Source organism: Coregonus clupeaformis, chromosome 2 (assembly GCF_020615455.1).
Source record: "Coregonus clupeaformis isolate EN_2021a chromosome 2, ASM2061545v1, whole genome shotgun sequence".
NCBI lineage: Eukaryota > Metazoa > Chordata > Actinopteri > Salmoniformes > Salmonidae > Coregonus > Coregonus clupeaformis.
In genome coordinates, this window is record NC_059193.1 from 26,799,981 (window position 1) to 26,826,514 (window position 26,534).

Here is a 26,534-nt window from a genome sequence, read left to right on the forward strand (position 1 = left end):
GGCCTTTTATTGTCCCCAGCAGAAGGTGCACCTGTGTAATGATCATGCTGTTTAATCAGCTTCTTGATATGCTACACCTGTCAGGTGGATGGATCATCTTGGCAAAGGAGAAATACTCACTAACAGGGATAAACTGCAGATTTTAGAGTCTCCTGATTTAGAGTCTCCAGATTTTAGAGTCTCCTGAGTTTAGTCTCCTGAGTGGCGCAGTGGTCTAAGGCACTGCATCGCAGTGCTAGCTGTGCCACTAGAGATCCTGGTTTGAATCCAGGCTCTGTCGCAGCCGGCCGCGACCGGGAGACTCATGGGCGGCGCACAATTGGCCCAGCGTCGTCCAGGGTAGGGGAGGGAATGGCCGGCAGGGATGTAGCTCAGTTGATAGAGCATGGCGTTTGCAACGCCAGGGTTGTGGGTTTGATTCTCACGGGGGGCCAGTATGAAAAAAAATATATATATATATATATATATGTATTCACTAACTGTAAGTCGCTCTGGATAAGAGCGTCTGCTAAATGACGTAAAATGTAAAATGTAAAAATGTAAACAAATTTGTGCTCAAAATCTGAGAGAAATAATATTTTTGTGAGTATGGAACATTTCTGTGAACTTTTTTTTCAGCTCATGAAACATGGGACCAACACTTTACATGTTGCATTTATATTTTTGTTCAGTATAGTTATATTACAGTGAACTTTGATGACCCCTATGTAATAAAATAAAATAAAACTGTAAAAATGGCTACTAGTGAGCGCCACTAGTAGATCATTAATCCAGTGTGATGACCATTGCATACCAAATGATTCCCATATTATGCCAGTTTAAAATACGGGGTAAAATAATTGGTTATTCTACACTGAGTGTAGAAAACATTAGGAACTAATATTGAGTTGCACCCCCATTTGCCCGCAGAACAATTTGTTGGGGCATGGACTCTACAAGGTGTCGAAAGCAGCGCTGCAGTTGTTGACACACTCAAACCGGTGCTCCTGGCACCTACTACCATACCCGGTTCAAATGCACTTATCTGTTGTCTTGCCCATTCATCCTCTGAATGGCACACATACACAATCCATGTCTAATGGCTTAAAAATCCTTATTTAACCTGCCTCCTCCCCTTCATCTACACTGATTTGAAGTGGATTTAACAAGTGACATCAATAAGGGATCATAGCTTTCACCTGGATAGTCTATGTCATGGAAATGTAATATACTCAGTATATTACAGTGAACTTTGAGGGTATATACCTCAAGTTTTCAACAGACAACATTTCTGGTAAACATATTTTGAGATGTGAGCCACTATTATTTTTTTACATTTTAGTCATTTAGCAGACACACTTATCCAGAGCGATTTACAGGCGCAATTAGGGTTAAGTGCCTTGCTTAAGGGCACATCGACAGATTTTTCACCTAGTCGGCTCGAAGATTAGAACCAGCGACCTTTCGGTTACTGGCACAACGCTCTTACACACTAAGCTACCTGCCGCCCGTAGATCATTAATCCAGTGTGATGACTGTTGCATTCCATCAGATGCCCATATTATGCCATCTTAAATATGTTTTGTCACGTGAGCCACTAGTAGATCAATAATCCATTGTCATCAATATTGCAAAGCATAACATCCTCATATTATGCCAGCTCCAAGATGGGAAAAATACTTGTTTTGTCCTATTATAGTGAATTTAGGGATTCTAATTCAAGAAAAACATATCAAGCTCACTTAGATCTTGTTGTGAAACTGTGTGTGTGTGTGTGTGCGTGTGGCTGTGAACTGTGTATGTTTGTCATGACTGTAAACACATCTTCCTTTCACAATTTAATATTTGCTAAACAGCACCCCGTTAGGCTACTGCAACCTCTGCAGCCTCACTCTTCCCGTGATATCAAAGTAATTTTTGATAAGGCGCGAAAATTGTATAATTTTGATTATGAAAGATTGAATAAGTGTGCTTCAAACTGTTTTACTTGGAATGATTTGTAGCTATCGTCTCCATCTGTGCATGAAAGTGCATCCTACTCAGTTTCAGAAAACATGCGATACCCTAAAGTGTTGTGTATTCGCGCATCAAATTCTGGAGGAAAGTGAAGCGCAGATGGCTTAACCGCGTAATGCGAGTGTCGGCTCACTTGACCGCAGTGAAATTTCTAGTGGGGAAGTCAAGTGTCTGAACAACTGTATAAATCGATGTTGCTGTCCTTTGGTGTTAGCTGGCACTGACATATTTCATCTTCGTTTACTGATGCAAACGTGTAACAAGTTATGTGTAATATGAACAATTGACCATAGATACTGTCAATGTTTTATTAGGTCAAATTAGTTCACGTCGCAAGTATGGCGCAATAATGTGCAAAACTCGACTCAACTGATTGGATTGGGACTGCCATTGCCTTGGACTTTCATGTTGATGTAGGAATCGCATTTGTGACCTAAGGTAAGCATTGGCTACAATGTTTCAATTTAATGAGTAACTCATTTAGAAAGTTTATTGATAGTTAGCTTAGCTACCGTTAGCTGGTGTAACCAGTTAGCTAACTAGCCTTGTCCACTTCCTCTTTATTAGCTAGCATGCATGCTAGCCAACTAAAATAGTTTATTCGACTATCATGCATGCTAGCCACAATCAAACAACGAAGTAGCTAGCTAGTTAGCTAGATAAAGCCAATAAAGTCAGGTTGCTCTTGTCTTTATTTAGTCATTATGGGGCTATTGGAAAATGTACTTAAGAGAGGGTGCTGCTTTAGCTAATTTATCTTGACACTTGTTTTAGTTAGCTATTAAACGTTAACTGGCTAGTTAGCTAACTTAAGTGGTTTGTGCACAGAGCATTACCAGTAGCAAATCCAAATGTAACGAAAACTGTTTAATCAGGCCACATTTGAGATTGGGTCAGATGCAGGAAATCACTGAAATCGTTAATTCCGTTAAGTCAATTTGATATACCTGTATGTAATATGCATATGTGCACTACTGCTTTATAAGCCATTACTTTTCTCAAGGTCTTTGTCTTCTCTCTCAGACACCATGGCAGAAGAGGAGCCTTACATACCTCACTCACAAGTAAGCTAGGTGTTTAATGTCCATGCTATGTCGACACGGAATCTCTGTATTTGTCTTTTATACATTGTAGGCTATATCCTTTGTCACAGAGTTTGAAGCAGAAATCGATTTACCTATTAACCTATAACACTTCAGAACAACAGCCCATATTAAAGGAGAGGTTAACACGGTGGCTAAAGATGTCTCTTCATCTGACAGGTTTGCCAGTGTCTCTTTCATAGATGTTAGTCATACCTTCTACATTTGTCAGTGAAATTAGATTTCAATATCTTTGTTCTCTCTTGTTTTCTTTTCATGTAGTACAACTTTGACGTAGATCCGCTATGGGATCCTCTAAATTTCCCTCCCGTGTCACACTCCAACTCACTCCGGACAGGTAAGAAGTCTGTCCCCTTCAGATATGCCCCATGTCTAGGCCTTTATACCCAAATAGAGATGAAATAGGCCTAACTAAAGATGTAATTTAATGAATGCCAGTGGTAGCCTAAAATTGGAGAGTGCTTTCACTGTCGAGCAAGCTCTTCTTGCCACCTCTGTTCTTTTATGAAAAGGTTGTTTTTCTAAACTCAGTTTCATGATTTCATGATATTGCAGAGTTGTAATGTAAACATAAAGCCTACTTCTCCTTCTCTGTGCTTTCACTTCTCCTTTGGTCTCAAGAAGGCTGTTTAATACCAAGGTTTAAGTGACACTAGTAGTAGTTGTTTATGCGAGGCTAGTGGTTGTGGGAATGGGCATATAAGGTTCAAGGTACTGCTACTGACTGCCTTTTTGAACTGCCCAGACATCTGAAGCTGTAAAAGACCATCAACCGTGAACAGCCAGATCCCTGATGAAGGTTGTCTGTTCTATAGAGATCTAAAGCCGAACATCATTTGGAAGATGAGGTTCTTGATTGAGGCTACATCAGTGGGAGGATGTGGCTTAGGCAGCGGGCCCTGCATTAGGCATGAAAGGGAAGAAGCTGGCTCAGCTAACAGTTGTTTGAGGACCAAGATGTTCTGAGACAGAGAGCAGAAGGTGTTTTGTTGACACGGAATTAGTAGATAGCCCAGGCCCCCATTCCTAAAAGGGCCATACCTTGTCAGTTTTGTTTCTTATCTGATTTAAAATACATCCTCTACCACAGCACCTGAGGAAAGTCATATGTTTGTTTAGTAGAGGGATGATCCTGGAGAGCTAGGCTATTAGCTGTGCAGGATTTTGTTCCAGCGCCGCTCAACACCTGATTCCGCTAATCAATGTCCTCACTGGCAGCTGATTAGTTAGCAGAATCAGGTGTGTTAGAGCAGGGCTGGAACAAAAGCCTGCTTGCACACCCAGTACAGAAGCTCTCCAGGAGGAGAGTTGGCCAGTCCTGCTGTAAAACGAACATAAACCATTGTTTATTTGTTCTTAGTTACAGCAGATGGACCCTACCTCCAAATCATTGAACAGCCTAAACAGGTAACCCTTTTCTTCAGTGCTCCTTCTCTCAGTTACAGCATAGGCTACATAAACAAGCTAATTTAACCACATTTCAAAGTGTACAGTTGAGTGTCATTAAAGCTTTCTATGTCTGTTCTAGCGGGGCTTCAGGTTTCGTTATGGCTGTGAGGGGCCTTCTCACGGCGGGCTACCAGGGGCCTCTAGTGAGAAGAACAGAAAGTCCTATCCCCATGTCAAGGTAAGTCCCACCAACATGTCCTTCCTTATGTCATCATTTCCTTCCTTTCTTCCTTCACGCCTTCCGTCCTTCCGTATTCCGTTCCTTAATGAGTTATTTCCCTCCTTTACTTTACTTTCTTCGTTCCGTTCCCTAATTGCCTGCTGTCTGTCCTTCACTCCTTCCTTCCTTTGATCCTTCAACTGAACAAGCAGAAGTAGAAATTCTGCTTGAGATTCCTAGGAATTTTCTTTCTATCATGTTTGAGATGTACGTTTTTTTTGTGTATAAATTAATAAAGTTATGATCAGTTCCGCTTGTATTTCAAACTAACATTTACAGGCCCATCCTGACAGAAATCCTTTCATGGCATTTAAATAAATCCATTCTCTCTCTCACTCACTCACACACCACAAATATTAATTTATCTTAGGCAATTTGAACTATGTTCAGACTAAACTCTGGGAAATCACCTCTTCTCGTGCCTCCACATATTTTGCTCAAGTAGTAGGATTAGGTATTGTCACTTTCTCCAACCTCTCATTTGCCTAGCGTGGTTTTCTTTAAATACATTTGAACCTTTGTGACAGTAACACTCAACTCCTAACTGAGCCTGTCACTCAGCCAGTCAGCCAGCCAGTCAAGTCCTTACATTTACATTTCAGTAATTTAGTCATTCATTCGTTATGACTGAACTAGCTGCACAGGCTAAGAGCCAATAACCCTGAGAGCACATGTTAGAAAATTAGGTGTTTGAAAACGGGTATATAAATCTGACCTGCCATTTACTTTGTTTCAAGCCTGTTTGAAATTTCCTCCTGTGTCATATGGGTAATTACTAGGAACTGCTGAGTGGCGTCACCGACAGGAAACAGTGTTTTCAGCTCGCCCCCACGGTCTCAGACAGACTCACACATGAAACGACTGCCTCAGAGCGAAGAACATGGTGTCTCTCAAACCTGTTCTAGAGGTTGTGGAGGCACATGTAGCCCACTATCTGTGTTGTGCTTCTGTACAAAGAAGTTACACAGTACATTGATATGAGAGTTCTGTTTCTGTGCAACATATATGCTCCCCTACGTATTTATTTGGACAGTGAAGCTAAAGCTTTTAATATGGCTCTATACTCCAGCATTTTGAATTTGAGATCAAATGTTTCATATAAGGCGACAGTACAGAATGTCACCTTTTATTTTAAGGTATTTTCATACATATCTGTTTTACCGTTTAGAAATGAAAGCATATTATGTATCTTGTCCCCCCATTTGAAGGAGTCATAGATATTTGGACAAATTCACTTGTGTATTAAAGTAGTCAAAGGTTTAGTGTTTGGTTCCATATTCCTAGCACGCAATGACTACATCAAGCTTCTCACTCTATAAACTTGTTGGATGCATTTGAAGTTTATTTTGGTTGTGTTTCAGATTATTTTGTACCCAATAGAAATGAATGATAAATAATGTATTGTGTCATTTTGGAGTCACTTTTATTGTAAATAAGAATAGAATAGGTTTCTGAACACTTCTACATTTAATGTGGATGCTACCATGATTACGGATAAGTTACAGAGGTACAGTGAGGGAAAAAAGTATTTGATCCCCTGCTGATTTTGTACATTTGCCCACTGACAAAGAAATGATCAGTCTATAATTTTAATGGTAGGTTTATTTGAACAGTGAGAGACAGAATAACAACTCAAAAATCCAGAAAAACGCATATCAAAAATGTTATAAATTGATTTGCATTTTAATGAGGGAAATAAGTATTTGACCCCCTCTCAATCAGAAAGATTTCTGGCTCCCATGTGTCTTTTATACAGGTAACGAGCTGAGAATAGGAGCACACTCTTAAAGGGAGTGCTCCTATTCTCAGCTTGTTACCTGTATAAAAATACACCTGTCCACAGAAGCAATCAATCAATCAGATTCCAAACTCTCCACCATGGCCAAGACCAAAGAGCTCTCCAAGGATGTCAGGAACAAGATTGTAGACCTACACAAGGCTGGAATGGGCTACAAGACCATTGCCAACCAGCTTGGTGAGAAGGTGACAACAGTTGGTGTGATTATTCGCAAATGGAAGAAACACAAAATAACTGTCAATCTCCCTCGGCCTGGGGCTCCATGCAAGATCTCACCTCGTGGTTGCAATGATCATGAGAACGGTGAGGAATCAGCCCAGAACTACACGGGAGGATCTTGTCAATGATCTCAAGGCAGCTGGGACCATAGTCACCAAGAAAACAATTGGTAACACACTACGCCGTGAAGGACTGAAATCCTGCAGCGCCCGCAAGGTCCCCCTGCTCAAGAAAGCACATATACAGGGCCGTCTGAAGTTTGCCAATGAACATCTGAATGATTCAGAGGAGAACTGGGTGAAAGTGTTGTGGTCAGATGAGACCAAAATCGAGCTCTGGCATCAACTCAACTCGCCGTGTTTGGAGGAGGAGGAATGCTGCCTATGACCCCAAGAACACCATCCCCACCGTCAAACATGGAGGTGGAAACATTATGCTTTGGGGGTGTTTTTCTGCTAAGGGGACAGGACAACTTCACCGCATCAAAGGGACGATGGACAGGGCCATGTACCGTCAAATCTTGGGTGAGAACCTCCTTCCCTCAGCCAGGGCATTGAAAATGGGTTGTGGATGGGTATTCCAGCATGACAATGACCCAAAACACACGGCCAAGGCAACAAAGGAGTGGCTCAAGAAGAAGCACATTAAGGTCCTGGAGTGGCCTAGCCAGTCTCCAGACCTTAATCCCATAGAAAATCTGTGGAGGGAGCTGAAGGTTCGAGTTGCCAAACGTCAGCCTCGAACCCTTAATGACTTGGAGAAGATCTGCAAAGAGGAGTGGAACAAAATCCCTCCTGAGATGTGTGCAAACCTGGTGGCCAACTACAAGAAACCTCTGACCTCTGTGATTGCCAACAAGGGTTTTGCCACCAAGTACTAGGTCATGTTTTGCAGAGGGGTCAAATACTTATTTCCCTCATTAAAATGAAAATCAATTTATAACATTTTTGACATGCGTTTTTCTGGATTTTTTTGTTGTTATTCTGTCTCTCACTGTTCAAATAAACCTACCATTAAAATTATTGTCTTTGTCAGTGGGCAAACGTACAAAATCAGCAGGGGATCAAAAACGTTTTTCCCTCACTGTATAACCTCCCCTGTTATTGATAATGGTGAGGGGTTAGAAAGTCATTGCAGGCTAGGGATATGGGACCAAATACTGAACTTTAATACACATAAAAGTGAATTTGTCCAAATACTTATGATACCTTCAAATGGGGGGACTAGATACATAATATGCTTTCATTTCTAAATGGTAAAACAGATATGTATGTAAATACCCTCAAATAAAAGGTGACATTCTGTCGCCTCATATGAAACATTTTATCTCAATCCAAAAGGCTAGAGTATGGCGCCAAATTAAAAGTTTTAGCTTCACTGTCCAAATAAATATGTAGAGGAGGGTATATCTATAGCACAAATGTCTTTGTTTTCTACTAGGAATCAGTTTACAGTAATTGTTAGGTAAGTGTTAAGCATCAGTATCTCTGGCCTTTCAACCCCCATGTAGAGGAGGCCTGTTCTCAGTGAGAGAGCCTGGAGGATGCACAGACAGATTAAAAGGCTGAGTTCTCCTCAGCTCAGTGCTTGCATCCATCCCTGGGGGGGCAATTTTAATTTAATCTGATCTGCAAGACAAGGACAACACAATAGCAACGTGTGTGTGCTCTGTGCAAGTCAGTGACTCCACCATGAACTCTCCAACAAGACCTGAATTCTCACTGCAGCCTCACTTTTCACCTTGTAAAATAACCCAAATAGGTAACCAAGGTAGGAGTTATATTCTAGTCCTTATATTTTAGTTAACTGTATATGTATATGCTGTGGCTAAAGATGGGGTTGAGGAAAAATAAATTTGAGCGCAAAAGCAGGCTAGAGACTTTTCTAGGTAGGCCTAGGCAACTTCAAAATGTGCTTTTCAGTCTCACCCTCTGGCTATTGCACCTAACAGCATGTGCTGTTTTTAGGAACAGGGTTGGTTTTGTATGTAGGCCAATTTTGTCTCAGGGGAACCAGAAAGGGGCGAAGTGAAGGCCTAGTTCAGTGGCATTCGTCTACAGCAGGGTTTCCCAAACTTTTTCCTGGAGCCCCCCCGGGTACACGTTTTGTTTTTTCCCCTAGCACTACACAGCTGATTCAAATAACCAAATCGTCATCAAGCTTTAATTATTTGAATCAGCTCTGTAGTGCTAAGGACAGCTTTGCACACTCTTGGCATTCTCTCAACCAGCTTCACCTGGAATGCTTTTCCAACAGTCTTGAAGGAGTTCCCACATATGTTGAGCACTTGTTGGCTGCTTGTCCTTCACTCTGCGGTCCGACTCATCCCAAACCATCTCAATTTGGTTGAGGTCGGGGGATTGTGGAGGCCAGGTCATCTGATGCAGCGCTCCATCACTATCCTTCTTGGTAAAATAGCCCTTACACCGCCTGGAGGTGTGTTGGGTCATTGTCCTGTTGAAAAACAAATGATAGTCCCACAAAGCCCAAACCAGATGGTATGGCGTATTCTTGCAAAATGCTGTGGTAGCTATGCTGGTTAAGTGTGAATTCTAAATAAATCACTGACAGTGTCACCAGCAAAGCACCCCCACGCCATAATACCTCCTCCTCCATGCTTTACGGTGGGAAATACACATGCATAGATAATCTGTTAACCCACACCGCGTCTCACAAAGACACGGCGGTTGGAACAAAAAATCTCAAATTTGGACTCCAGACCAAAGGACACATTTCCACTGGTCTAATGTCCATTGCTCGTCTTTCTTGGCCCAAGCAAGTCTCTTCTTCTTATTGGTGTCCTTCAGTAGTGGTTTCTTTGCAGCAATTCGACCATGAAGGCCTCATTCACACAGTCTCCTCTGAACAGTTGATGTTGAGATGTGTCTGTTACTTGAACTCTGTGAAGCATTTATTTGGGCTGCAATCTGAGGTGCAGTTAACTCTAATGAACTTATCCTCTGCAGCAGAGGTAACTCTGGGTCTTCCATTCCTGTGGCGGTCCTCATGAGAGCCAGTTTCATTATAGCGCTTGATGGTTTTTGCGACTGCACTTGAAGAAACTTTAAAAGTTCTTGACATTTTCCAGATTGACTGACCTTCATTTCTTAAAGTAAGATTGGCTGTCGTTTCTCTTTGCTTATTTGAGCTGTTCTTGCTATAAAAGGACTTGGCCTTTTACCAAATAGGGCTATCTTCTGTATACCTCCCCTACCTTGTCACAACACAACTGATTGGCTCAAACGCATTAAGAAGGAAAGAAATTCCACAAATTAACTTTTAAGAAGGCACAGCTGTTAATTGAAATGCATTCCAGGTGACTACCTCATGAAGCTGGTTGAGAGAATGCCAAGAGTGTGCAAAGCTGTCATCAAGGCTAAGGGTGGCTATTTGAAGAATCTCAAATATAAAATATATTTTGATTTGTTTAACACTTTCTTGGTTACTACATGATTCCTTATGTATTATTTCATAGTTTTGATGTCTTCACTATTATTCTACAATGTAGAAAATAGTAAAAAGTAAGAAAAACCCTTGAATGAGTAGGTGTTCTAAAACATTTGACCGGTAGTGTAGTATTAATTTTGACAAGGAAGCATGTGTAAGATTTCAAAGTGGTTAGATGGCATACGATTACCTCCCCCTGTGTCAGCCTTTGACAGATCAAGTATGTTGTTTACCTTCTATTGTTAGATCTAGACTATGTTGGCTTCCTTTTAGTCAGAACAGAACTCTGTGAGACACTGGTCTGTGTGTCATAGAAAGTGATTCACCTGCATGAAATGCGTATGTGATCACTGAAGAGAAATGCACATTGTCTTTTCTGTGAAGAATTGGTGACGGGTAAACTGAGGGGTTTCCCGTGATGGGTAAGCCAAGGAGTTTTGGATTGGCCGGGAAACTTTAGCTGAACTGAACCTTTCACCGTTGTTTGAAAATAGCTCTGGTCACGTATGAAACAGTGTGCAAAGGCTGAGGTTCCCAACCTACCCTAAACCTGTGTGTCAAAATCTGAGCCATGTGGAACACTGTTTTCATCCATCCCTTCCTTCATGTTTTCATTTGGTCGATTCATCACTCAGGTATTGTTTACCGTTTGGACTGGCATTTTCAACCATTTTGAATGCTTGTTGCGTGTGTATGTGTGATTGTATGTGTGTGTTTTGTTGATGCAAGAGTTACTCATTTCCCCCCTAGAGAAAGTGTCTGAATAACCACATGACACACAAAACACAGTGACGGTCACACTCCAGCTCCTAACTGAGCCTGTCAGTGACAGTCACACCCCAGCTCCTAACTGAGCCTGTCACTCAGCCAGTCAGCCAGCCAGTCAAGTCCTTACATTTACATTTCAGTAATTTAGTCATTAAGTCGTTATGCCTGAACTAGCTGCACAGGCTAAGAGCCAATAACCCGGAGAGCACATGTTAGATTTGACAAAATTGTATTTCATTACACAAAACACCACACTACCATACTATGTAAGCATGAGAGCGCCTAGCAGTCTGGCTATAACCCAAATAGGTAACCAAGGGAGGAGTTGTATTCTAGTCCTTATATTCTAGAAAACCATATAAGTATATGCTGTGGCTAAGGACAGGGTTGAGGAAAGAGACGTTTGAGCTCAAGAGCAGGCTAGAGACTTTTCTAGGTAGGCAAATTCAAAATGTGTTTTTCAGTCTCACCCTCTGGCTATTGCATCTAACAGCACGTGCTGTTTTCTAGGAACAGGGTTGGTTTTGTATGTAGGCCAATCTTGTCTCGGGGAACCAGAAAGACGCGAAGTGAAGGCCTAGTTCAGTGGCATTCGTCTACAGTAGGTGTCTCCAACAGCTGCCAGTAGCTCGCAGCCCACCTATGAGTAACTCGCCAATCAATTCTGAAAGTACATGCATTTTTGTCATGTGTTCTATTGCAAAATGTCAAACATAAAGCTCCTGGCTATCATTGGCTACTATCCAATCAAAGTCACATTGACATTATCCCACCCCTGGTTAGCCACGATTGGTTTAAAAAGCCAAACTTAACACAATATCTGCCAATTAATTTCCATCAATATTGCCCCCGTCTGTCTGTTTTGGTTGCGCGTTTGTCTACTACTCTGTATGTGGGTAGACAGAAAGACTTTCCCCAAAAACATTCTCAATTAAATGTTCATCGCAAAGTAGGCTTACCTGACATAATTATATCATGATTATTTGTACCATTTGGGTGGCGATTGTTTTGCTAACTCTGTCATGACATGTGCTTCAGTAGTAGGCCTAACAGCATAAATATGGCTAGACCAACACATTCCTCTCTTGCTAGATGCGCAATTAAAGGGGAATTCATGTTTCTCTATGAATACTTGTAATATTGAGAGTAAAAAACTGGAGAAAAAAAATCCCAAACCAGGAAAGATAACAATAGAAAACAGAATTTGGGAAAATACTAAATATATTTTTATGTGGCATGTCATGCCAAATAATGTTTATTAACCATTTTACTGAGGGGTTTCCCGTGACGGTATGCCGAGGAGTTTCGGATTGGATGGGATCTTTGGCTGAACTCAACCTTTTACCGTTGTTTGAAAATATTTCTGGACACTTATTAAGAAGTGTGCAAAGGCTGAGGTTCCCAACCTACCCTAAACCTGTGTGTCAAAATCTGAGCCATGTGGAACACTGTTTTCATCCATCCTTTCCTTCATGTTTTCATTTGGTCGATTCATCACTCAGATATTGTTTACCGTTTGGACTGGCATTTTCAACCATTTTGAATGCTTGTTGCGTGTGTGCGCCTAGCAGTCTGGCTCCCGGGGCTGTAGTTTTAATATCTGGTCTAAAAAGTGTCTCCCTCCCTCTTTGCAGATCTGTAACTACCAGGGGATGGCGCGTGTGGTGGTACAGCTGGTAACCAACTCTAAAGATGCCCACCTCCATGCCCACAGTCTGGTGGGCAAGCAGTGTGACAAGGGCATCTGCATCGCAGACCTACAGCCCAAAGACTCCAGCATCAGGTGTTTGTCTCCACTTTTCTCTCTCTCTAGCTAACACACACACACACACACACACACACACACACACACACACACACACACCAGTTAGCTTACCGGTACATTTAACAGCTTTTAATATGCTTACTTATTGACAACATTGCAGAAATGTCAGGACTTCCTATAAGATGATTATAGGTCCTTCCTTTGATATCCTATGTATTGATGACATTTCTCACTTAGGGTTTCCCCATCTAACCTGAACGTACTTTGTTGTGGTGTTATCTTGCATGTTTACGTAGCCCTCCCCATTAACATCCCGTATACGGGTTGAAATGGCAGATTTTGTCATTGATAAGCGCCTAAATTAGAACGCAGTGGCTGTACAGTAACATGCTATACATGATGTCAGAGCTCAGGTTCTCTGCTTCACAGCGCTGTATCGGTTTTGACTGACAGCCATTATAAACTTGAGCACATGTGTTATACCCTGGGTTGTCCTGAACAGAATGAGCCTATGTTTGTCGTATTGTGAAGAACACTAGCCGCGGAACAAGCACTTGAATGCACTTATGACTCCTTTCTATGCGCACCAAAATTGCAATCTGTTTGTCTGAAGTGCCTTTTGAAAGCCTAACACTGTAAGATCGTATTTTATCATTTAGCTAGCCATGTTGGCAATATAATAAGCTTTCAAATGATGCCCACCTGACCCAAATTGTGATTTATAATAGAATGTTTTTGGATTGCGTAAACAACAACAGTAATTGTGTGATGGTGGGGACGCTGGGCTGTGTTCCAAATAAACAACTGTGTGTGGTCGCTTCAGTTCCTCAATGGCAAAGCTAGGAAAGCAAAAAAAAAAAAAGCTCTTTATAGTTGAAGGCTCTGTCCTTGAGTCATAAAAGTGCATTGACATAATTTCGGAACTGTGCACAGTTTGGAGAGGTGTGTGGGCACTTGGAGACACTAGTTAGACCTCTCACTCAAACCCTTGTAATCATTGACAAATGCTGTGAAAAGTACAGTATATGTAAATTGCACATAAAATCAACAGTGTAATGTTTGGATTCAGTCTTGTGTCAGGTGAACTGTTGTATCCTCACCCTTGGTCTGATCATTTCCAAAGTGTTCTCTTTCAATTGCTGCCATGGTCATGCATATGCTTTTCATAGTTCTTCTGTTAGAAACATTTCAATTTGGCCGTATCCATATAGGCCAATTTCCACAAGTGTAAGGGGTTAAAAACATACCACATATAAATCAATAACTCCATGTGACAGTTTCCCCAACTTGGGCATCCTCCACGTGACCAAGAAGAACGTGAGTAAGACCCTGGAGGACCGTATGACTGAGGCCTACAGGATGGGCTACAACTGTGGTATTGTCATCCAACCCGAGATGGATGCCTTCCAGGGAGAGGTCCGCATCCCCCGAGAGCTCACTGGTAAGTCACCTTTAAGACAATGGACTGAATGAATATATTTCTCCAGAGCACTAAGAATATTTTTTGTTTTGCATACAGTGCCTTCAGAAAGTATTCACACCCCTTGACTTTTTCCACATTTAGTTGTGTGACAGCCTGAATATAAAAAGTATTAAATTGATAATTGTGTCACTGATCTACACATAATACCCCTTAATGTCAAAGTGGAATTTAGTTATTAGAAATTTTTGCAAATTAATAAAAAATGAAAAGCTGAAAAGTCTTGAGTTAAAAAGTATTCAACCCCTTTGTTATGGCAAGCCTAAAATATTTGCATAAAAAAATCACATAATAAGTTGCATGGACTCACTCTGTGTGCAATAATAGTGGTTAACATGATTTTTTTAAAATGACTACCCCATCTCTATACCCCACACATACAATTATCTGTAAGGTCCCTCAGTCGAGTAGTGAATTTCAAGCACAGATTCAACCACAAAGACCAGGGAAGTTGCCTCACAAAGAAGGGCAGTGATTGTAAAAAAAAAAAACACTGACACTGAATATCCCTTTGCGCATGGTGAAGCTGTTAATTAGGCTTTGGATAGTGTATCAATACACCTAGTCACTACAAAGATACAGGCGTCCTTCCTAACTCATTTGCCAGAGAGAAATAAAACCACTTAGGGATTTCACTGAGGCCAATGATTTTAAAACAGTTACAGAGTTTAATGGCTGTGATAGGAGAAAACTGAGGATGGATCAACAACATTGTAGTTACTCCAAAATGCTAACCTAAATGACAGAGTGAAAAGAAGGAAGCCTGTACAGAATAAAACAAATATTCCAAAACATGCATCCTGTTTGCAACAAGGCAATAAAGTAATACTGTACAAATGTGGCAAAGGAATTAACTTTTGTCCTGAATACAAAGTGTTATATTTGGGGCAAATCCAACACTACAACAAATCACTGAATACCACTCTCCATATTTCCAAACATGGTGGTGGCTGCATCATGTTATGGGTATGCTTGTCTTTGGCAAGGACTGGAGTTTTTCAGGATAAAAAGAAACGGAATGTAGCTAAGCACCGGCTAAATCCTGGAGGAAAACCTGGTTCAGTCTGCTTTCCAACAGACACTGAGAGACGAATTCACCTTTCAACAGGACAATAACCCTAAAACACAAGGCCAAATCTACACTACAGTTACTTACCAAGACGACATTGAATGTTCCTGAGTGGCCTACTTACAGTTTTGACTTAAATCTGCTTGAGAATCTATGGCAATACTTGAAAAAGACTGTCTAGCAATGATCAACAACCAACTTGACAGAGCTTGAAGGATTTTAAAACAAATAATGGGCAAATGTTGCACAATCCAGGTGTGGAAAGCTTTTAGAGACTTACCCAAAAATACTCACAGCTGTAATCGCTGCCAGAGGTGTTTCTAACATGTATTGACCCGGCGGTGTGAATACTTATCTAATCAAGATATATTAGTGTTTTATTTTTCATTTGTTTAAAAAAATATAATAATCCTTCTACTTTGACATTACAGAGTATTTTGGTACATTGTTGGCATCCATTTTAACCCCACTTTGTAACACAACAAAATGTGTAAAAAGTCAAGGGGTGTGAATACTTACTGAAGGAACTGTATGTGAATTTATGCATTGCCTGCTTCACATTCAACCTTCACATATGGGGTGTGTGTTCAGATCACCAGAAAAACCTGATCCACAATGCAGCGTCCTACCAGGCTAAAGAGATGGACCTGAGCGTGGTGCGCCTCATGTTCACAGCCTTCCTCCCAGACAGTGACGGTGGCTTCTCCCGTAGACTGGACCCCGTCATTTCAGACCCCATCTTCGACAGCAGTAAGTCACTAACAGCCACATAGTCACTTAGCGCCAATTCCACCAAATGTTTATAACATCTGCATATGCAACTCAATTCTCCCATTGACATCAATGCATGATTAATGCAAAAGTCTGGCTAAAGTGGTTTGATCTCAAGTTAGGATTAGGCCATTTGTGCTGTGCTTTCCAGTGCACTCTGACCCCAACAAAACAATGACTAGCTAGCTAGCTAAAACAGTCTTTAGCCATGACCCAAATGGTCCACCATTTTGTTTCTTCTTTACATTATCAGTGAAGGGTGGTCTATCTATGACAAAGGTCCCTCACCTCACCATAGAAACACACCATATTAGGCTACATGCTACCCAGTAGCAACAAGACCAAGTGCCTCAGCTTAATGAAACTCAGGAAGGTACTATTGTTTAAACAAATGAATAGAACCGCTCTCGTGCCTTTATGCAGTGCATCATTGAATTCACGTTTTTATTCACAGAGTTTAAGATGTATTGAAATTAAACCATATCTGTGTGCCCTGGTTTCATTTGCCTAGCTCTGTGAGTGTATTTTCATCTACATCACATTTGTCACTCGGCTTCCTCTCCCAGGCTGAAACTAGGCCTCCACTTTTAATTTTGATGCCAGCCCTTTACTGCGTGAAAGTATCCACACAGTTTGTGTATGTCAAGTCTTTTCTTCTTCACATTTGGGGTGTCTGTGGTTTCTTGAAATTAGAAAAGATTTAGAAGAGAAACAAATAAAATGGTGGTTTGAAGTTTGATAACAAAGGGCAATTTCAAGGATTTGTAAGGCATCCAATAGGGATGATGCACCGCAAAGAATGACGTTTTTTTAGTTACCTATTAGCTGTCAATAAATGTAATTCTGCCTGCACTAAACAGAAGATCTGAGCTGACCTATTGACCATCTCTCTATTCCCTTGTCCTGTCTGCAGAAGCTCCTAATGCGTCTAACCTGAAGATAGTGCGGATGGACCGAACAGCTGGCTGTGTGACGGGTGGAGAGGAGATCTACCTGCTCTGTGACAAGGTTCAGAAAGGTACAGTAGTTCCTTTTTCACACTCCAGAGCTGAGTCAAACTTGAGCCGAGCTGTACTCCGCCGGCCTGGTTACGCATCCACCATAGTTGCTGGAACTGTGCTGGAAAGGAAAATATCAGAGCCGGTACAGTTTGGCTCTTAAAATCAACACGGTACATGTCTCTCTGTGACATCATCATTCATCACACTACTACTCATGAAGGAAGTCCTCCAGCCTGCTTTTCCAACCTCAGGGAATTCCCCATCTGTTATGCAAGTGTAGGAGGAGGAAGAGTTATAGTGGCGTATTGTGTTCTCGCAACCTTTTTTTGTTTGTTGCTGCATTGGCCTGTTGGCAGTACGTCAACAACCCTGGAATGAAAGATCCTCTCTTGGGACAGAAGTTCAAGTCTCTGTTGGGCTCTGCTGTTTGACTTCCAAACAAAGGGCCTCATCTCCAGTCTACAGTATTTCTACCTCACTGTGTATCATGCTTAGGAGACTCAATCAGTGATATCCTATTCCTGTCCTACAGGCTTTTCTTTCAGCCCAGCACTAAAACACTTACCGTAATTCAAACAATCCATACTGAAGAAGACAATGTTCAATGATTCTTTGAAATAGGTGTGTTAGTGTTGGGTTGGAACATATGCCTGCATACACAGTAGCTTTCCTAAGACCGGAGTTTCCTTGTCGAGGAAATATACAGTGCAGTCAAAACATTTCTCTTGGATATTCAAATACTTCTGTCTGGAGTTGTGGGGCACCATTTCCTTGTTACCTTGGAAAGATGTTGACATTTCCTTGTGGTTCCATGACAGATGACACATGAAAGATATTCAGTAACACTTGAAGGCTTTATTCACAAACTTGTTGGTTTGGATGATAAATAAGTATTTTTTCTAGTGTACTTGTATTATCCTCCAATATCTTTCACAACACCAGTTTCTTACTTTACTCATAGTTTAGAAGTGGGGTTGTGACAGTGTACCTTTTCCCCTGTCGTGACAGATGACATTCAGGTGCGCTTCTATGAGGATGACGAGACAGGGCTGACATGGGAGGCCTTTGGGGACTTTTCCCCCACTGATGTCCACCGACAGGTCAGTGACATACAAATGTTACATTTCCTCCCCTGTAACAGTACTATAACCTAACCTTGAGTAACATCTCCACCCCCTTCCCCCTCCACAGTTTGCCATTGTTTTCAAGACCCCCAAATACAGAGACCTGAACCTCCAGAAGCCCACCTCAGTGTTTGTGCAGCTGAAGCGTAAATCGGACAACGAGACGAGCGAGCCAAAGCCCTTCACCTACCACCCGCAGATCATAGGTGAGCTGTTCTGAAACATCCCCAGACCTGGTCCTGGAGACCCCTTGTGCATGCTGGCCTCCATCCCAACCCACTGTAGTTTGTGCCATTCTTAGGGCACAGAGTTCAAATTGAAAATAACCCATTATTCTGTCATCTGTCAAGTCAATCCGCTCATCTTGCCCCTGGTCTTCATCCTCAGATAAGGAAGAGGTGCAGAGGAAGAGACAGAAGACCCTGCCTAACTTCCAGGACTACAGCGGCCAAGGTGGAGCAGGGGGCCTGTACCGGGGAACAGGGGGAGGAGGCTCCTCTGCTGGGGGAGGACCCGGCTCCGGGGGAGGAGGTACACCAAACATGTTTCTTATTAGTCATACATTTTTACATAACAGAATAAATGTAATGAAATGTGATTTAAGGTGAACGAGACAAGCCATGTAAACTTCAAATGGGTAGTGTCTAACAAAAGTCCAAAACACAAGATAAAGTACCATTTCAAAAGCTTTATTGTCTATTTAGGCTAAAATAACAACTTTTGATTATATTTTAGGTTTCTTCCAGGGCTATTCCAGCTACAATAACTACGGCACCGGCTATAGCGCTGGCTTTTCCCCTGGCATGAGTGGTGGCGGGGCGGTCATTAAACATGGTGAGTGTGTTTCTGTATGTTTTCCAGGGTTTAGAGATCAATTCTGTTTCAGTTCAGGATAGGAATGACGCTCAACCCATGTTCCCTCTCGACACAGCTCCACAGGGCAGAGCGGAGGACAGTGGTGATGACAGCGACATGGATGATGACCTGGCCTCAGGGGCAGTGGTGGGCGTCCGAGCCAAGTCAGAGGATGCCTCTGCTGGGGAGACGAGTGAGGAGAGAGGGGGCGGTGTGGAACTAGGACCAGGGGACAGGACTGGAGGTGAGGTCAACAGAGACATTTGTAAAGTGATTACCCAGAGTGAGTCAGACTACTGTAGGATGTCAGTGTGTGTGCTGGAGGCCAGGGTGTTGTGTATCCAGTTAATGACAATGTTTTTATATTTGTGTAAAGAGTGTGTGCTGGAGGCCAGGCTGGTGGATGTTGCTGAGAGGCAGGCTGAAGCCCTCTTCCAGTACGCCGTCACTGGAGATGTCCGCTACCTGCTGGCTCCACAGCGCCAGCTCATGACGGCTCAGGACGAGAACGGTGACACGTACGTCCCCTCTCCTACCACCCAACCTATCACTTCAGACCTAATTCTAACGTAAACATAACTGTCACTACATTTTTCTAACTTTTCTAACTGCATTGATTTGCCTCCGTTTTGTGTCCATCTGCATTGAGTTTTGCATTGATGCCAATGGGATATATAACCATGATATGTGGCATAGTTTCTCCAGTAGCACATGCCAATCTGTGCATGTCCTCTGTTTCTCCAGTGGTCTCCATCTGGGAGTGATCCACAGCCAGACAGACGCAGTCAGGAGTCTAGCCCAGGTCCTCTCTGTCCTGCCTGGAGAGGAGGTCCTCAACATGAGGAACAACCTCTACCAGGTAACACACACACACACACACACACACACACTGACGAGCCTGGTATTTCTGTGGTAACCTGAGGCAGTAAAATCAGAACCCCATATTTGTCCCTCTATCCCAGACTCCTTTACACCTAGCGGTGATAACCCAGCAGAAGGCGGTGGCTGAGGCCCTCCTATTGGCTGGGGCTGATGTCACTCTGTCTGATCGCCACGGAAACACAGCTCTTCACCTGGCCGCCCAGCAGAAGGAGGGAGGGATGGTGGGATTTCTACTGCGACATAAAGAGGTAGTGGAACTGGTGGACCTCCCCAACGCAGCAGGTACAACACACAGAAACACACACACACACACACAGTACAACGTGAAGCGTCCACTAGAGTATGACAGTGCTTTTATCCTCCAGGACTGTGCTCCCTCCACCTGGCAGTGCTGGCCAACAGCCTGTGTTCCCTCAGGGACCTCCTGGTGAGCGGTGGCAGTGTGGAGGTCCAGGAGAGGAGCTGCGGCCGCACAGCGCTCCATCTGGCCACTGAGCTGGACAACGTCTCCCTGGCAGGCTGCCTGCTACTGGAGGTACGTACCGTAGAAGCCTTGCCTACCTCCATACCTACCACCCTGCATCTTTCTACTGGCTGGCATCTTGAGACTAAGCAGAGTTGGGCCTGGTCAATACCTGGATGGGAGACTAGCACAACCCAAGTAGCCCTTTCCTTGTGAGGGTCGATGGTCGTGTGTGTTGACAGTGTTCTCTTCCTCCCTAGGGGAATGCTGATGTGGACTGCTGCACCTACAACGGTTCCAGCCCTCTCCATATAGCCACAGGGCGGGGCTCTGTCAAGCTGACCGCTCTCCTCATGGCTGCAGGTGTGACTACGTTTCTTCAAACTGTCGCCTTTGTGCAAATGTCTCAATTTGATGACTTTGTCTTGATGTTTGCTCTGGAACTGCCCCTTTTATAATATTGTCCAAGCTCAAAGACAGAAATGACTTTATAAATCTTTTCATGTCTAGGTGCCGATCCTCACAAAGAAAACTTTGAGCCCCTGTTCTTCAGAGAGGATGACTGCTGTGTGGATGAGGAAGAGGAGGAGCAGGACGAAGGCTACATCCCAGGGACAACTCCTCTCAACATGGCTGCCACTCCTGAGGTGGGTCCCGCGTGCACACACTTTGATGTTTTTGTCATTAAGCTCCATGTTCTACTCTCTGACTAATATTGCTACAATCCTTTCTCACACCTTTTAATTTTTACTATGAAAGTCATTTTATGACTGTACGAAACTACTGGTGTGAATTCAAGAGTTGAAAGCATTTTTGAGAATTGACTTTTGATCAACTGGAATGTTCGCTAAATATTCTCCCTCTTCCTTGTACTTCTAGGTGTTGGAAATTCTGAATGGAAAAGAGTACAAGCCAGAGACCAACGCCTCAATCTTTGTCCCCCTTCAAGGTTGGCTCATGCACTTCAGTGTTAACGAACCCCTTCATTGTAATCTCTACAGCTTAAGCCATAGGGTTCCCCTGCTGTCTCATCTTGGTTCTTGTCCACTGTGGAGTACAATGGTGTCATATTTCTGTAGGTGACATGCAGAGCCTGGACTCAGACACAAAGCGGGCACTATGCCAGGCCCTGGAGTGCCCGGAGAGGGGCTGGGAGAGCCTGGCACACACGCTGGGGCTGGGCATCCTCAACAGCGCCTTCAGACTCAGCCCCTCCCCTGCCAGCACGCTGCTGGACAGCTACGAGGTACACGCACACACGCACACACACACACACACACTATCCCAACCTAAGGCAAAGACATGAGGGGGAAATATAGGGCTTGTGAGTCACACAGACATTGTAAGATTGAAATTTCACTTTCATAGTCTCTCGTCTTTCTTGGTCAGATTTCTCCCACCTTAAATTAAAATCAGAACAGAAAGTGAATGAATATGTTCTCATAGAAACTTGGGGACTTTTTTTCAACACTTCCATTGAATTTTGACTCAATTGTTGAATGATGCTGTGCGTCAGGGCCCCCACTGACCCAGAGGACTGGGTGATCTCGCTCTCCGAGGCTGACGTGAGTAAGGTCTTAAACACTCTTAAGGCCGCGAGGCCGGACGGTATTCCAGGACGCGTTCTCAGAGCATGCGGATAACAGCTGGCAGGCATATTCACGGTCATTTTCAACCTCTCCTTGACCCAGCCTGTAATCCCCACAAGTCTCAGGAAACCACCATCATTCCAGAACTCTAAAAGGCTACATGCCACAATGACTACCACCCAGTAGCACTCACATCTGTAATCATGAAGTGCTTTGAAAGGCTGGTCATGGCTCACATCAACCCCATCATCCCAGACACCCTGGACCCACTCCAATTTGCATACCGCCCCAACTGATCCATAGACAACGCAATCTCAATTACACTCCACACTGCCCTCACCCACCTAAGTAAGAGGAATACCTATGTGGGAATGCTTTTCATACACTACAGTTCAGCATTCAACACCATAGTCCCCTCCAAGCTCAGAACCCTGGGACTGAGCACCTTCCTCTGCAACTGGATTCTGGACTTCCTGACGGGTGGTGAGGGTAGGCAACATCACCTCCACCACGCTGACCCTCAACACGGGGGGTGTGCTTAGTCCCCTCCTGTACCCACGACTGCGTGGCCACGCACGACTCCAACTCCATCATCAAGTTTGCTGATGACACGATGGTGGTAGGTCTGATCACCGGCGGCGATGAGATAGCCTACAGGGAGGAGGTCAGTGATCTGTGGTGCCGGGACAACAACCTCTTCCTCAACGTCAGTTCGACCAAGGAGCTGATCGTGGACTACAGGAAATGGCGGGCGAGCATGCCCCCATCCACATCGACGAGGCTGCAGTGGAGCGGGTCGAGAGCTTCAAGTTCCTCTGTGTCCAAATCACTAAGGTCTTAAAATAGTCCACTCACACGCGCACAGTCATGAAGAAGGCGCGATCACCTCTTCCCCCTCAGGAGGTTGAAAAGATTTGGCATGGGCCCTCAAATCCTTGACTGGCTGCATCACTGCTTGGTATGGCAACTACACCGCCCTTAATCACGTGGCACTACAGAGGGTGGTGCTGACAGCCCAGTACATCACTGGGGCCGAGCTCCCTGCCGTACAGGACCTCGATATCAGGCAGTGTGAAAGGAAGGCCCAGAAAATCTTTAGAATCCAGCCACCCAAGCCATACTGTTCTCTCTGCTTCTGCACAGCAAGAGGTAACGGTGCATAAAGTCTGACACCAACAGGCTCCTAAACAGCTTCTATCCCCAAGCCATAAGACTGCTAAATAGCTAACAAAGTGGCAACATGGACTATCTGAGTTGACCCTTGTATTTAATTTACATTTTTGCACTGTCTTTATGCACACTCACAGGACTCTACACACTCAGGCACACTGACACTTCAACACACTCACTCACTCACTTAATTTGCTCACACACACAACACGTACACACATTTTTACTGACTCTACACACACTCGAAGTCATCATTTACGCTGCTGTTACTCTGTTTATCATATATCCTGATGCCTAGTCACCTTACCCCTATACATATCTATCTCTATCTATATATATGTATTTTCTTGGTATTGGAACTGACCCTGTATATACAGTGGGGGAAAAAAGTATTTAGTCAGCCACCAATTGTGCAAGTTCTCCCACTTAAAAAGATGAGAGAGGCCTGTAATTTTCATCATAGGTACACGTCAACTATGACAGACAAATTGAGGAAAAAAAATCCAGAAAATCACATTGTAGGATTTTTAATGAATTTATTTGCAAATTATGGTGGAAAATAAGTATTTGGTCACCTACAAACAAGCAAGATTTCTGGCTCTCACAGACCTGTAACTTCTTCTTTAAGAGGCTCCTCTGTCCTCCACTCGCTACCTGTATTAATGGCACCTGTTTGAACTTGTTATCAGTATAAAAGACACCTGTCCACAACCTCAAACAGTCACACTCCAAACTCCACTATGGCCAAGACCAAAGAGCTGTCAAAGGACACCAGAAACAAAATTGTAGACCTGCACCAGGCTGGGAAGACTGAATCTGCAATAGGTAAGCAGCTTGGTTTGAAGAAATCAACTGTGGGAGCAATTATTAGGAAATGGAAGACATACAATGAATGGGGCCATGTATCGTGAGATTTTGAGTGAAAACCTCCTACCATCAGCAAGGGCATTGAAGATGAAACGTGGCTGGGTCTTTCAGCATGACAATGATCCCAAACACACCGCCCGGGCAACAAAGGAGTGGCTTCGTAAGAAGCATTTCAAGGTCCTGGAGTGGCCTAGCCAGTCTCCAGATCTCAACCCCATAGAAAATCTTTGGAGGGAGTTGAAAGTCTGTGTTGCCCAGCGACAGCCCCAAAACATCACTGCTCTAGAGGAGATCTACATGGAGGAATGGGCCAAAATACCAGCAACAGTGTGTGAAAACCTTGTGAAGACTTACAGAAAACGTTTGACCTGTGTCATTGCCAACAAAGGGTATATAACAAAGTATTGAGAAACTTTTGTTATTGACCAAATACTTATTTTCCACCATAATTTGCAAATAAATTCATTAAAAATCCTACTATGTGATTTTCTGGATTTTTTTTCTCATTTTGTCTGTCATAGTTGACGTGTACCTATGATGAAAATTACAGGCCTCTCTCATCTTTTTAAGTGGGAGAACTTGCACAATTGGTGGCTGACTAAATACTTTTTTCCCCACTGTAGCTTACTTACTTTCTCTTGGTCTTATTTCTTATCTATTTCTCGCTTGTTCTACTTGATTTTATAGTACTACTGATATTGATTACTGCATTGTTGGGATAAGCACTTGCAAGAAAGGCATTTCACTGTACTTGTGCACGTGACAACTTGATAAGTAACACTTCTATGCCACCGTCTGTAGGTGTCTGGAGGAATGGTCAAGGACCTTTTGGAGGGACTCAGGACTGTGGGAAACTGTGCCGCTTTGACAGTACTGCAGGGGGCACTGTGTGAAACAGAACAGGCTCCCCAAAGCACCACAGAGCTCTTAGGTAAGCTCAAAAACAACTCAGCCAGTATACCTTATGTGATTTCAATAGAATAATCTGGGATAAGAAGTCCCCTGCTCTTAACCCCTCCCCCCTTATCTCTCGCTCTCTCTCTCTTTGTGTTGCAGGGTGTCTCTCAGAACGTGTGTGGGATCTGAAGCTGGAAGGATGGGAGGACAGTGGAGTTTGTGACAGTGGGGTGGAGCTCTCCACAGCGTGACAGCCAGATTGGTCCATTACATATCCTGGCCCTGCCTATGTCAGGATTTCATGAAGCTTCTGCCTCCTATAAGCAGGCGACAGACAATTTCTCTCTGAAAGGGACAAATCCTACAAGCACACCTCCTCACACATCATGCTAAATATCCTCACTTTTCTATTTGGCCCAGTAATGTTTTGAAAGTGATTTTTGTATACGTGAATATAATGTGCAGGTTATGTTTGAATAATGTTTGCATAATAATCTATTTGAATCTTGTTGTTTGTATAAACATCATGAATGGGTTTTATTCAGGGGAAAAGGTGTTTCCAAGGTAACAGCATGTAGTATAAATCCTTAAAAATAAGGGCAATCAAATAAGGCATTTCAATAATTTTTAATTTATGAAAAATAAATTGACCAAAATAATTATTAGATTCAAAATGATATGATCGGACATTTTCTCCCCACACTACAGTTAATTTAGTCATAGTCAAACATGCAGCCAATTCTAATAACACATTTGTAGTATGGCCCTCCGGACCTTGTCAAAGACCGTGTGGCCCCGGGGCAAATTTATTTCCAACACCCGATTTTATAGGGCAAGGACCCCATACGTAATGGATTTTAACTGTAAGCCGCTTTGGATAAATTATATTAAATTGTCCCCCATATACAGCAGTAGTATGCTGCCAAAAGGATAGCTCATTGTTATGAATCACCCACTCATAAAAAGTGATTACGTAGCTATGTAAATATCACATGGATATGCTAAACATGGATAGATTGGTGACTGTACAATGGTTTGTTTTGGAACCAAGCAACCACTAACACCCCCCTCCTGCAATGTTTTTGTATTGTGTACATCAAATTACATTTACTATGGAAGTGGTGCTACCAGTCATTTTTAGGTATGATGGATTATTGCAATAATCATGAAGCATACTGTCTCCTCCACTATGCACATCTGTTAAGAGCACAATCCTCATCCTGGACTACAGTACAGAAACCACTTTTGGATAGCCTTTAGTTCATTCCTGTGTAGACAAGTGGGGCGGCAGGTAGCTTAGTGGTTCAGAGCGTTGTGCCAGTAACCGAAAGGTCGCTGGTTCTAATCCCAGAGCCGACTGGGTGAAAAATCTGTCAATGTGCCCTTGAGCAAGGCACTTAACCCTAATTGCTCCTGTAAGTCGCTCTGGATAAGAGCATCTGCTAAATGACTAAAACAAAACAAGCTTTCATCTTACCAGACAAACTGATGTTTTCTCCATTGATGGCTGTGTTGAGTTGGGGGGTAAACTGATTTTTGGAAGCCATTTGTTTCTAGTTTTGTGTAATTTTTAGGTGTAATAATGTTATGATCACATTCATA

General features: G+C 43.0%; 1 protein-coding gene across 2 annotated transcripts; it reads left to right on the forward strand.

The window, feature by feature from the left end:
* The first annotated feature begins 1,977 nt into the window (after window positions 1–1,977).
* LOC121532452 (nuclear factor NF-kappa-B p105 subunit) lies at window positions 1,978–25,428 on the forward strand. Of its 2 annotated transcripts, none has more exons than XM_041838312.2 (24): window positions 1,978–2,433; window positions 2,999–3,059; window positions 3,360–3,435; window positions 4,459–4,505; window positions 4,627–4,725; window positions 12,634–12,782; window positions 14,042–14,205; window positions 15,905–16,063; window positions 16,998–17,102; window positions 18,094–18,185; window positions 18,277–18,415; window positions 18,597–18,740; window positions 18,945–19,043; window positions 19,141–19,308; window positions 19,441–19,582; window positions 19,809–19,923; window positions 20,027–20,228; window positions 20,312–20,481; window positions 20,670–20,772; window positions 20,920–21,056; window positions 21,289–21,358; window positions 21,489–21,655; window positions 24,837–24,966; window positions 25,092–25,428. In XM_041838312.2, the coding sequence occupies exons 2-24, from the start codon at window positions 3,024–3,026 to the stop codon at window positions 25,181–25,183; spliced, it is 2,805 nt and encodes a 934-aa protein (XP_041694246.1). In that variant the 5' UTR covers window positions 1,978–2,433; window positions 2,999–3,023; the 3' UTR covers window positions 25,184–25,428. The 2 variants fall into 2 exon arrangements, with proteins under 2 accessions (XP_041694246.1, XP_041694245.1); XM_041838311.2 differs by having other exon boundaries at window positions 3,019–3,059.
* Window positions 25,429–26,534: the final 1,106 nt, after the last annotated feature.

What these genes read in the sequence shown, in the direction of transcription:
- LOC121532452 (XM_041838312.2), top strand. Translation starts at nt 3,024, where the DNA reads ATGGCAGAAGAGGAGCCTTACATACCTCACTCACAA. An exon ending in TCATTGAACAGCCTAAACAG is followed by an intron (nt 4,506 to 4,626) that starts GTAACCCTTTTC and finishes TGTCTGTTCTAG; the next exon opens with CGGGGCTTCAGGTTTCGTTA. An exon ending in CGCTCTCCTCATGGCTGCAG is followed by an intron (nt 20,773 to 20,919) that starts GTGTGACTACGT and finishes TTTCATGTCTAG; the next exon opens with GTGCCGATCCTCACAAAGAA.